This window comes from Parambassis ranga, chromosome 6 (genome assembly GCF_900634625.1).
Source record: "Parambassis ranga chromosome 6, fParRan2.1, whole genome shotgun sequence".
NCBI classification, from domain to species: Eukaryota; Metazoa; Chordata; class Actinopteri; family Ambassidae; genus Parambassis; species Parambassis ranga.
In genome coordinates this window covers 5421374-5434740 of record NC_041027.1, presented here as the reverse complement: position 1 = coordinate 5434740, position 13367 = coordinate 5421374, and the positions used below count along the sequence as shown (strand labels likewise).

General features: G+C 38.7%; 1 protein-coding gene across 2 annotated transcripts in view; it reads left to right on the top strand.

Moving 5' to 3' along the window:
• Window positions 1–13367, top strand: part of galnt18a (UDP-N-acetyl-alpha-D-galactosamine:polypeptide N-acetylgalactosaminyltransferase 18a) — a 111482-nt gene that overhangs the window by 78479 nt on the left and 19636 nt on the right. For both annotated transcript variants that reach the window (XM_028407785.1, XM_028407784.1), the window contains exons 8-9: window positions 932–1069; window positions 11197–11292. In XM_028407785.1, the coding sequence (XP_028263586.1) occupies window positions 932–1069; window positions 11197–11292 (234 nt within the window). The remainder of the gene's footprint in view (window positions 1–931; window positions 1070–11196; window positions 11293–13367) is intronic.

The window sequence follows — 13367 nt, the reverse complement described above, 5'->3', positions numbered from 1 at the left end:
AAACATTTTACATTATCGTGGGTGTCATCAACTCAGTCTGCAAGCTTCTGTGTCTGCCTGCTGGCCTCAGCTCTACTTGTGCTCCAACTCTTTGCCTGTATTGGAGTTCAGGTGGATAATAAAACTGACAAGCATGGTGACAGCTGAAGCCTCCCACAGAGACTCAAAATGACTATTCAGAATCCTATACCTGAGTGTTCCTCCATAGTTCTATGGAGCAAGGAGACATTATCTTACTGGACATATATAAAGATTTGTATATTGTACCTTAAATTGCCACGGCCATGTCATTATGTACAATTTAATAACTTAGAGCAACTCCACCTTTTTTCTCCTCTACGATGTCTCTTTAGCTCTAACCCTGCTCACATCTGCTGTTGCCTAAAATGGGGCTTCAGCTCACAAATATTGTCATTATTTATGAGTCTGGTGATTATTTTTCTTCTGCAAACAGTAGAAAATACCCTTCACAATTTCCATGAGCCCAAGGTGATATGTTGTCTATTGTTGTTTGTTGTATGCAGACGGTGGTAAACCACAGAGAAAAGAGGCCGATTCTTGAATTTCAGTAAGAGTAACTGGACGGTTTTGACTGAAATATTTATTACTTTACTTGAGGGTTCAAGATTTCATAGTTTCTCTGGCTGTTTGTCTTGACTGAATTTCAAAATAAGACATTTTATATGCACATAGTACATGTATATTATGCAGGTTCTGTGTAGATGTATTTTCTACTTTAAAATAAGGTCTGCCAGTCCAGGGTCTCTCTTTTCTCCTTCTTTATTATTCCTCTTAGGTTGCAGTTGGATTCTGAAATCATCCTAATGCTCTGCGCTTATTAATTGTAACATCAGACATAAGAAACTGTAAGCCTATTGTGCTCATGTTGTCAGGTAAACTCATATATGTTTGTGCTTACCTCCTGTAATAGAACTCAGGAATAGACATCGGGGACATCTCTGAGAGGAAGGCCCTGCGCTCCAGGCTGCAGTGTCGTCCGTTCAGCTGGTTCCTCTCTAACATCTACCCCGAGCTGCGATCCTACAGCGACACAGTGGCTTATGGAGTGGTGAGTTCCCATCATCTGTCTTTGTCATGTCAAATTTGTTAGAAGTATCTGGCTGTTCACTGGAACAAGTGTGGAGCGCACAGCACGCACCTCCTCCTCCTTAGCCTCCTCAAAACAGAATATGAAGTATTCAGAAGTTTTTGATTTCCTTGTGAAACAGTGAAATTTCTTTAACTTTATCAAAAATGAATGTGCCTTTGTTGTGGCAGCAAAGAGTTTTTTAACAATGTGTTAACTTATTGTAATGTCTCTTCTCTTCTCTCCCTTTGAGACAAACGCACACATTTTCAAAAGTTTGACTTAAAAGTTCTTTACCAAAATCAAAATTTGTGTGGCTTGCACTTATATTTCTAACTTTAAATATTTTCCCTTATATTCCTTATTGTTTAAATTTGCATTAACTGCAGAAGAACAAGCTGGTAAAACTAATATGTCATGATCAACAGCAAAGCTGTTGGCAAACAGATGTCTATGTACACCTTTGTTGCAATTGTGTGTTTACCATAAACTGTATGTAAAAATACATAGTTTGGCCTAAATATCTCATATAGAGGCGCAGCCATGTTTGAATCTTGGGCATCTTGGTCCCAGTATCTGTGCATTAGAGGGTGAAGCTGGATCACCCACCTCCACATAGAACACACTTCCTAGTTTGCGTAGTGTATCTCCTCCATTGGCTGCTCATTACTTCCTCCTTTTTTAGCCAACAATACTAGTTATATATGAACATACCTGATGATTAGTTTATTATTTATTATGATTAGTTTTTAGTTGGGTCCTTTTCTCATCCACAAACATTGAGATATGTTAGTCTATGTTTTCCACAGGTTGAATATTCTGCTCTTTTACTGCTTACTGCTTACTACTAAGGTCTCCTCTGTAGCAATTTTCCTCACAAGAACTCCAAAGAACCAGGTCTAGAGTTTTTACTAAGAGTCTATTTTGTGGTGGTTCCTGAATATCTTCACCAAAAAAAACTGCATTGTATATTTAACCATTCATAAAAGGCTTTGTTATCATCATTTCAGAAGCATTACAAATACATAAAATCCTCCTCATGAATAACAAACGTAACTTTCCTGCTGTAAAATGTTAACTTTTCCATTAACGCCGAGTCTAATTGCACACTATATGTGATATACTGCATGCTTCTCTTCACTGGAGTGAGGTATTGAAAGGGTGGACCTTTTTATGCCACTTAATTTCTCTGTGGCTATTCGTCTCTTCAGCTAACGGCTGTGGGAGGATTTTGCATAATTGAAAAATGACATTAATCTGTTGAAAGCAGAGCAGAATTATCCTGCCGCTCTGACTGCTTCTGCTGATAGAGGATGAAAAATGACTACCTCTGGCTCCAACTCTCCTTGCTAACAATTTAATTTCATTTTTGATATTTTTTAGTGTTGCCTATTATCCTTTTTAACCTCTTAACTTCTCTGCATTCTGTTTTAATGCAGCTTGTTCCTCTTCCGCTCTAAAAGGTCTTCTTTCAAGCTTTATTGACTCTCTGCTTGACCACAGCACTGCAAGCAGAGAAAAAAAAACATGTAGGTGTGAAACGGGCAGGTATTGTCAGCAGTGAGCTCTAAAACATCGGCCTCCGTGTCTTCTCTTGTGTTTGTAGTTCAATAAACACTTCAATCACAATGGGAGTTATTTGTTGACACCAGTGAGCATGTGCTGGGGCTCGGATTGAGTGTGTGAGATGAAAGCATTGCCGAAGTGACATCCGAGAGATGTAGATATGAAGTTTACGTATGTTTGACAGAAACACCGCCTCACAGGAGACAGCGCTGTGAGAGAGTACAACAAGTGTTCTTTTCTCTGGTTCCTGGTTATGAACTCATCTTTTATTTAGCATGAAACAAAGCAGAGATGTTAAATATTATTATTTTTAACTCCATGTGCAAGTCCTGCTGATGTGCTCCTGTGCAGGAATAGTTGATCCTGACCTCTGACCTCTCAGTGAAATTGAGTAAGAGTAAAAAGAAATTCAGTTTTAGATGAATTACTCTAATGAAAAACCGATTAAAATACTATAAAAAAAGAAAGCTTGGCTCGGCCCTTTTGTAGTGGATAAAGAACTATGTGGAAACCCCAGCGGTGTGACTGCAGAGGAGCAAAGAGATGAGGCAGGCAGTAAGTGAACTCTGAACATCAAGTGGGATGGATGACACCAACCAGTCTCGTTAAGGTCTTTGCTCTTGTTTACTGAACATAAACTCTGAGTGAGATCAGATCAGATCAGATCAGATCAGATCAGATCCCTGAAGGGGCCTGTAGTAAAAATGTATTTGTGTTTATATTTATGAGGAATAAACAGAACAAAGCTCAGAATATAGATAAACAGGCGTTTCTATTCAAATTGCCTCTTTTTAAAGGTCACTTGGATGACAGTCTTAAGATTTGAGCAACTGTTGACAATGTTGTGGAAGAAAAACTGTTTGAATGTTTACCACAACCTTTAAAAACATCACTACTATCTGGTATTAAGTTAACTTTAAACAAAACGACTTTATGTTGCTTTATAACTGATTAAAATAAACTGCTGTAATGTGGGAAAGATCAGTATAGAACACTCAAAAGGTGCCCATAGGGTTACAGAAAAAAGCATATGCTGAATAACAATATGGCTTACTGCCTATGAGAGAGAGAGAGAGAGAGTCAATGCCATAGAAAACTGTCAGCACCTCACCCAATCAGCTAATCAGGAGCTAGTGGAGACCAAAACAAAGCTAAAACACCATTAAAGGTTACAGTGACTTAACTTTAGTTACAATACGTGGTTACAGTGCTAGCAGTATGTCAGGACTGTTTGTACGAGCTCGTCTTCCTCTTTCTTGTTTGTGACAGAACATATGATGACTCACCATATGTTTGTGTTAAAGTATCCATCTAGTCCAGAAACAACAGATGGTCACATTTACACTAGTCGCTTTACACTCACAGTTAGGTGTCAACAATACAACTATTTGCTCAGGTTTAGAAAAAGGTTGGCGGTTTGGTTACAACTGTCCTTTTCCAATGTTAAGCATGCTAATATTTTTCATATTTTTCATATGCACTATACAGTTAAACACAGGTGGGCACCTGATACACACTAACTGGTGGGGTTGGATGGAAATCATAATCCTGTGTCACTGAGAATCTGAATCAATAGCCTAAAGTCTCCATGAACAATTCTTGTTTTATATTGTATGTTGATTTACCAAAGATCAGCTTATGCAGCTCTTGTGACATCTGACCTTCTCATATATAACATACCCTGTAAACAGTAACATAGATGGGCAAGACAGATAAAAGATATTTGTGTGCACCCTTCTCCTGCCTCCTCCGTCTGCTTTTCTTTTTCTTTTTTTTATAATGAACGTCTTATTAACATTCAGAACAAGTTCAATATACATTATCACTGTTGTTGATCATTGACACCGAGCCTGAATATTCTTTTTTAGAACAAATAAAAACCAAAAAAACACACAAAAAAAGAGAAACAAAACATTTACAAATACAAATAAAAACAAAATAGGGAGTGAGTTGAGTTCTTTGCTGTAATTACATATTGTAGAGTCTGAAATGAACAAAATCAAAATCTGGTCTGTGTTGTTTTATATAATCCATCCATTTCTTCCAATGTGATTGAAACAGGTCCGTCTTATAATTCACATCTGCCGTCAGTTTCTCCATCCTTCATATGTCTATTTTGATGTCCATCCACAGATCCAAAGTTGGGCTATCTTGTGAAAGCCATCTTCTTGTGAGGGCTTTTTTTCCTGCCACCAACAGAATATTAAACAGATACTTGTCTCTCTTCGGCCAGTCTTCAGGCACAAGTCCAAATAAAAACGTTTTACTTTCGAGAGGCAGGTGGCATCCAAATATTTCCTGTATTGCCTTATGTATTCCCTTCCAGTACGTTCTAATAACCGCACAATCCCAAAAAACATGATAATGATTCGCTTTTACATTTCCACAATTTCTCAAGTTGGGAGGTTACCTTCATAGTGAGATTTTTGGCAAGGTGTAATAAAATATCTTATCAGGCTCTTTCAGCCAAATTCCTTCCAACTCTGTGAGCTACTACATTTCCACTGATATGCCCATATTGTCTTCCATTCTTCTGCTGTTATATTGATTCCTCCCTCCAGTTCCCACTTTGTTTTAACATAAATGGTAGTGTGTGTTTTCATGCTTGTAAGTCCTTTGTACAGCCCTGAAATGATACCCCTATCTTTATTTGAACCATATGCTCTTTTAAATAAGTCTAACAGCTGTTTGCTTGATTCTGAAACACCTTTGATCTTATCACTAACAAAATGTCTCATCTGTAAGTAGCGATAAAAATCCTGTGCTTCTAGTGAATATTTCTCTTTAATCTTTTCGAAACTAAACAAAGTATCTTCCTTCATTATATTACATAAATCCGTTATACCTTTATATGTCCAATCCTTGAATCTAGTATCTAATTTGTTTGGAGCAAAGTATCATAAGCACACCACTTCAGAGTTATTATGGACTCTTCTAATTTATATTCTGTAATTACGGTTTTCCAACTTGTCAGAGTTAATTTGATCCATGGGTTTTCTATCTTTCTAATGAAATCTTGTAAGTTACTATCTGCCAAAATCGCTTGTATGGGGATGGAGGTCAGTTTCTCTTCCATACTTTTCCACTGAGCTTCATATGAGGGATTACACCAACATATTGCAGCCTTTAGTTGTGCTGCCCAATAGTAGTCTCTGAGGGAGGGAAGGCCCCATCCTCCCTTTTCTTTGGGTAAGTGTAAAGTTTGAATTCTAGGCCTTTTACCCTGCCATATGTATCTAGACAGAATTTTATTCCACTCATTGAATTCCTTTTGGTTTATTTCTATTGGCAAAGTTTGAAACAAATATAACAATTTGGGTAGAATAGTCATTTTAATTGAGTCTATTCTTGAGCTAAAACTGAGATATGGAATCAAGTTCCACCTTGTTATATCGTCTTTAATTTTCTTTTTTATTGGTGTGTAATTGCATTCTAATATTTCAGTGAGTACCTTTGGTATTATTATTCCCAAATATTTAAGACACTCCATATGCCACATCAGATGGTATTTGCTTCTAATTTCTTCTGGTGGATTATAATTGTATGTAAGAAGTTGTGTTTTATTTATATTGATTCTGTATCCTGATAGTTTGCCATAGTATTCAAATGATTGCATTAGTGTGGACAGGGATTTTGTTGGTAGGCCAAGAAAGATCAAAATATCATCTGCATAACATGCTATTTTATTCTCATTCCCATGGATATTTATACCTTCTATTTCTTTATTTTGTCTTATATGTTGAGCAAATGGCTCTAAATATAAAGCAAATAGTAGTGGTGAGCACGCACATCCCTGCCTCGTACCTCTTTCCAAATTAAAACTATTCGATAAGCTTCCATTAACTTTAACTCTTGCCGTGGGTTGATTATATAATGCCTGAATTGTTTTAATTAATGTTTCGTGTAGGCCAAATCTATGTAGAACTTGATATAAAAAATTCCAATTCACAGAATCAAATGCCTTTTCGGCATCAACACTTATTAGCATTGCTGTTACTGTATTTGTTTGAATGTGATTAATAATTTGTAATGTTCGTCGTATATTGTCTTGTGTTTGACGTTCTCGGATAAAACCCGTCTGATCACTATGTATTAAATTAGGCAGAAACTTTTCCAATCGTCTAGCTATGATGGAGGTGAATAACCTGTAATCTATATTAAGAACTGATATTGGCCTGTATGATCCACACTCTATCTTTATTTTCTTTTGGAATGGCAGAGATTATTGCTTCCTTCCAACTAGGAGGTGTTTGTGCGTTCTTTAAAACCCAATTCATCGTAGGAAGCATCACTGGTATTAATTCTTCTTTCAATTCCTTATACCATTCTGCCGTATGGCCATCTGATCCTGGTGATTTGTTTAATTTGAGTTTACTTATCGCCAATTTTAATTCTTTTTCTGTTATGTCCTTAATCATTGTCCTATTCTGGTCTTCATTTAATGTTGGTAGCTCTAAGGAGCCAAGAAAGGAGTCTATTTCAGCTATGTTGCCCCCCTCTTTTTTAGAGTAGAGGGCCTTAGAAAATGTTTCGAAGGCTTCCTGAATTTTATTTGGCTTAGTTTTTATTATTTTTGTCATTGGGTCTTTAATTTTGTGGACTGTGTTTTGTGCTATTTTCTTCTTTAGTTTCCAGGCCAAAACCTTCATTGATTTAGATCCGCCCTCATAGTATCTCTGTTTAAGGAACATTAGATTTTTCTTAATTTCATGTGTAGCCAATTCATTAATCTCATTCCTTGTTATTTTGATTTCCCCCAATATTTTCTGTTCCATTTTCGTCTTATGTTTTTTCTCTAATTCTTTAAGTTTATTTTGTAATTCCTCTAATTTCTTGTTTCTCATCTTTTTTTATAACAGGATATTGCTATTATTTTCCCTCTTATAACAGCTTTTAAAGCATCCCACAAAATGGGAGGAGACACATCATCCTTATCATTCAATTCCAAGTATAAGTGAATCTCCCTTTTCATCTGTTTTTTTAAATTGAGGATCATTAAGTAGGCTCGAATTTAATTTCCAATTATTGGTTTTTGGCTGCAGGTTCAAATCGACAGACAGGTATACAGGTGCGTGGACACTTAAGTCTATCATGCCTATTTCGCAGGAGCTTATTTTATCTTTGTCTTTTCCAAAGGTTATTAAATAGTCTATTCTCGTGTATATTGCGTGTGGGGAAGAGTAGTGAGTGTAATCTCTTTGATTTGGATGGAAGTCTCTCCATAGATCAACTAAACCAACCTCCGTAAGTAACATATTAACTTTCTTAACTAATGACGTTGCATCCTGTGCTTTTCCATTAGATGTGTCTAGTTTTGGCTGTAAATGTACATTTAGATCCCCTCCACAAATTAGAAGACCTGCTGTCTCTGATATCATCATATCAAGGATGGTGACTCCCCTCCTTCGTCCAGATTTATATGTAGAGAAGAACACATCTGTGAAACCCATTCTTTTTAATTTCTCATGTTCTTTACAGTATAAATGGGTTTCTTGTAAGTACACTATTTGTGCTTGTTCTCTCTTCATTTTAGCTAAAATCTTATTTCGTTTAATTGGATTTAACAGACCATTCACATTATAGGAACAGACTTTTACCTTGTCTCTAACCATATTTGGATTGCTTGAAAGCTTTTAAAACAGCATAACTAAATGTATTCAAAACACTCCCTGAACATACATAAATGAACATCACATGAACCCTAGAACTATATAGAACAAATATATTGACTTCCAACTGTGGGGTCTCCAATCTGACCCTAAATAAACGCCCGTGAAAAGGAGGCTTCGAGGGGGGGCCTCTCCCACCTGTGGGTGAAAAAGGGCCTTCCTTTGCCACCGGCCAATGTCACTTCTTTTGGCAACATAGGTAACGCACCCGACCATATATTTTTTTTATTCTCATCGCCACTTATACCTTTTCAAAATAAAAATATCTCAACAAGTGTATTATACCCGTGCCAAGCCTAATCAGTTTATTTCGTGGCATCTATGTCTCTCTATCAAGCCCCTTCACTTATCTGTCTCCCAGTGTCCTGCAGTTATTCCTGCTCTTGGCATCTGAATGCTTGAAGACTTTCCTTGTAGTTCCCGGTCCGATCCTTATTCCTCTGTCCTCTGGTCCGCTTCTCTGTGCACCACGATAAGCGTTGGATCTGCTCCAGAAGGGTCTCTGGCCGTTTAATGACGGTCACCGGGAATCCCCTCCTCGCCATGTCCCCTGTCGCCACCGAACCGTACAGCACCGTCCCCTCCGAATAAAAAACCCTCCTCTTTGCCGGGAACGGGGTCTGAAACCTGATCTTCCTCTCTTTTAGCACAGATTTCACTTCTGCGTATTCCCTTCATTGCTTTAGAACCATGGGCGCGTAGTCGTGGTCTAGGTTAATCTTGTTTCCCAGGTATTTAAACCCACGTTTCTGCCAGGTCAGTTTTAGTATTTCTTCTAATTTTTGTTCTGTAGCTGGCTATTTTGGCAACAATGGATCGCGGCGGCGCATCTGGTGGTGGCCTTGGCACAAGGGCCTGATGCGCTCTCTCAACTCGCAGCTCAGCTGAGTCGGGCAGGTCTAAGTTTTCTCTCAATAAGCGTTCCACAAAGCAAACCATTGACGGAGCTTCGTCTTCCGATCCCTCTTTGACACCATGTATTCTAATATTTTCCCTTCTTGACCGTCCCTCCAGGTCCGCTAGCCTGGTCTCCATTTCGGTTTGCAGTTTAAACATCTCCCTCATGGCTCCCTCATTAGCTTGTATCTGCGTTTCAGCCTCCATTATCCGTTCTTCCACCTCTTCCACTCTCTTGTTTGTTTTGAGTATTTCCTCTCTGATTCCCTTCAGCTGTGTGCCATTGTCTTTTCTGAATTCCCTTAGTTCTCTGAGTATAAGGTCCAGGCTTGCGTCATTATTGCGTTCCCCTTCATCAGTTAGCCCATCGTTATCCTCCATGGTGCTGCTAACCGGCGAAGCCTGTTCAGCTCGGTCTCCCTCATGTAACTCGTGCTGTACAATGTTGGACTTCTTGCTGTATTTTCCTCTTGGCATCTTAACGCCCTAAACGTCCTTCATGCTCTTTCAGGTTTTTATTTTACAAATTCGGGTCATTATGGGCTATTTTTAACTCAAATGTCGGGAGCTCGTTCTCTATGCTGCCATCTTCTAGCCTACCAACCCGGAAGTCTCCTCCGTCTGCTTTTCATATAAATTATGAGTTATTATAAAGATTCCCCAAGCTGCGGTAGCTTTTACTTCTTAGTACACTTTTGTTAAGTTAAGAATGGATAGATGGGTGTTGTCTGTATTTATTATATTTCATTTATATCATTTATTATACAAACACCAGTAGTATGGCTGATTCGGTTTTTGCAATAGCTCTCAAATCACTAATGGCCCTCCCTTTTTACATGCTGAAGCTACAAGGACAACCTGAAGTATTGATTGTGCACCATCCATTTGTGTATATTGTAAAATTAGTTTATAATTCTCAGTGGAAAGGAGCCAAACTGAAAGAGCAACTTGCAAACTGAGATGCTTTTTTTTTTTAATTATGACTCTGTAGCTGCCAAAATAAGAGGTGAAGGTTAGTCTGAAGTGTTTGCATGACTTTCTTCTTGGCAAGCAGTAATTAGCCCACAGTGGAACTGTTTGTCTTCATTTTAGCCACACAAGTAGAGGCGTGTAGTGCACCACTCTGTCATAAGGGTGTCATTAATAATGCAGAGAGGAAGACAGGGAGTTTTGTGTGCAAAGTGTAGAAAAATACAGCTACCGGTTCAAATCACAGTGTCCTGACAGCTATGATAGTGGTAAAGCTTCACCGTGAGGTGATTGGCTAACAGATGAGCATACCCTGACCCCCTGCGTCAGACATAATGAAATAATGGATGAAGTTGCTACTGTTGTTTCTCACGATTAAACTCACTCTGGAGGGACACAAAGGGGTTTCTGCTGCTGCCTGCTCTGATAGCTGCAGGTGTTTAATAAACTCACAACATTTGTGAGGCAATAAAGGAGAAGTGGGGCTGTGACACAGAAAAACAGCTGACTGAAGTCATCAGAAGTACCAAGAAAATGTATATATAAAATTACACTGTTCAAAAAATATAAAGGGAACACTTAAAGAACACAATGTAACTCCAAGTCAGTCACACTTCTGTGAAATCAGCCTGTCCAGTTAGGAAGCAACACTGATTGTGAATCAATTGTAACTGCTGTTGTGCAAATGGAACAGACAACAGGTGGAAATGAGAGGCAATTATCAAGACAAGCCCTGTAAAGGAGAGGTTCTGCAGGTGCTGACCACAGACTGCTAAGATTTAGTCTTAAAGGGGAAGTTCTTAAAAAAGGTCATAGTTCTGAGAATTTTCACAGAATTTCACCACTGAGGCAAACTCTTAGTGCTAAGAATCTTTGTAAAATACGGCCCCAGATTTGTCTGTCTCAGTGGTTTACAGGTGTCTTAAAATTTGTATTATATTGAATCACTTTTTCCACTTCCATTCTATTCTCTCTCTTTCTCTCCCTCTCCCTCCTTCATTTTTCCAGTTAAAGAACAGTCTGAGAGACGATCTGTGCCTGGACCAGGGACCTGACACAGACAATATCCCCATCATGTACCTCTGCCATGGAATGACACCTCAGGTCAGTGGCTTCTCATTATATCTTCTCTTTTGAAATTATGAGCACCAATATTTAAGCACATTGATGTATTTACTATTTGTGTGCAGCAGAACCAAATGATAGAACCTGATATGTCATCAGTATTGTGTTTCTTTTAGCTGGATGTGTGTCACAAAACCAAAACAAAGAGTAAATGCTGTATAGGATTAGAGCTATGTGGAACTTGAAAAAACACTATCAAGGTTTTTCAGCCTCCAAAAAAAATTCTAAAATGATGCTACTTCACAGCATACATCACATCTGCAAATAGAGTCAGCAGCCAAGTTCAAAGTCATGGCTGAAGTAACAAATAAACAGAAGAGAGTGTTGAAATAAGTGAGTCCATACTTTAAATCCACTCCACAATCATACTGAATGCACAGTCATAGAGCAAAGCAAAGAAGCTGTGCGGGAGACATACACAACAGAATGACAGACTACTGAGCATGAGCACATCCTATAGGTACGGTGTCTGTTGCCCACACAGAGTGCAAAGAGAAGGTGAAAGTGATGTCTGAGGAGACGAAGAACAGAGCTCGAACAAGGGTTAATATCAGCCCAGCTTTCACTCACTGGTAAGAGCTGAAAGACGAGGAGGGACTGATGCTGACCTTTAGCTGTTAATGTTGGACCAGTAAGTAAAGTTGATTGCTAGCTGGAGGCTAATATGCTAGATAGTTCTGATGACATGCTTGAGCACACAGCTTCAGATTCGAAAAAGTTTGCCAGTGTCCTCGGCTGCTAGTCAACCAACGTGCATGTAGAAAAAAAAACAGTTGTAGCAGACAATAGCAGTCATCAGACTGTAGGGGGACCCTGTGAGCAATTCCTCCAGACCTTCCATAGTGTTGCTTCAAGGAAATGGATCTTTGGTAACTGTTTTCTTAAATAGCTGAGGTAATGTAGGGCTTTAGCTATAATAATAGCTTAATAACGTAGAAAAGTTGGATGTGTAGATTGGATCATCAGTAATGTTGAGTGATGGAGGTCTGTGTTTCCATAATGAGGAGGCTGGCTAATTAGAGCATATATCTTGAATGGAGTGTGAGCAAAAAGGCTAATACATCACCACAGTATAATAAGGCTGCTTTGTCGTTTGCAGAGTAAAAAAAAACTTTTTTTAGCATTTGCAGCTGAAATATCTGGGAAGTTATGTTGGAGTCAGTGAGGCCAATCAACAACTCTATCAGCTCTCTGCAGATTTAAGCTCATTTAACTCTACAGGGCAGTAAATGCTGCGCTTATTGCCCTCTTAATGGAGACTGGAGGAAAACAATTTAAAAACCGAGAGAGTGTGACTGTGTATTTCCACTTTGAAATGCTGTGTAGCTTGACAGAATTAAAAATTCATATTTAACTGTCAGCACTATATAAAGAGGCTCGCTATAATCTGAACCAGACTTTTCTGTGCACCGGCAAGGCATCTGGAAGCTTTCCGAAGACACTTCAAGCCTCGCCTCCATTGTCAGTAATGTTAATAGCTTTGACCGGCGCCTTGACGTCGAAAAACATCCAACTTTCTTTCTGGGTCGCGCTCGGTAATACAGCATCTGCTGCTCAAACAGCTGTGTTTGCAGTTCTCCAGTCACTCCTGTCTTTTTGCCTTCCATACTCTCTCTCTCTCTCTCTCTCTGCAGACAGCACCATCAGCAGGTGCTGATAAAGAAATAAAGTTGTATTAGTCTATTTTTATCTTCCTTACTGTCTTTATTTATTTAAATATAAGTCATAGAGATGCCTTGCAGGGTCTTAAGTTTATTCTCTTCACAATAAAACAGCTTAATTCTGAGCATGCCAGCTCTGCTTAAATTAGGCTTGGCAGTTTCATACTTTTGAGTGAAGTTTCCAAATTCACAACATGAATCTGCTTCAAACAAATTGGGGGACAGCACAGACAGATAACAGGTAAATGTATTCAGCCGCTGGCAGAACTGACTGCCCCAAACTGAGGCCCGTGGGCCAATTTTATTCCCTTCTTCTGGGATGCAGAATGATGCGCCCCAGGGGGAGGGAACTATTTAGCATTATTCATTTGCCTCTATGATTGGACACTAAAA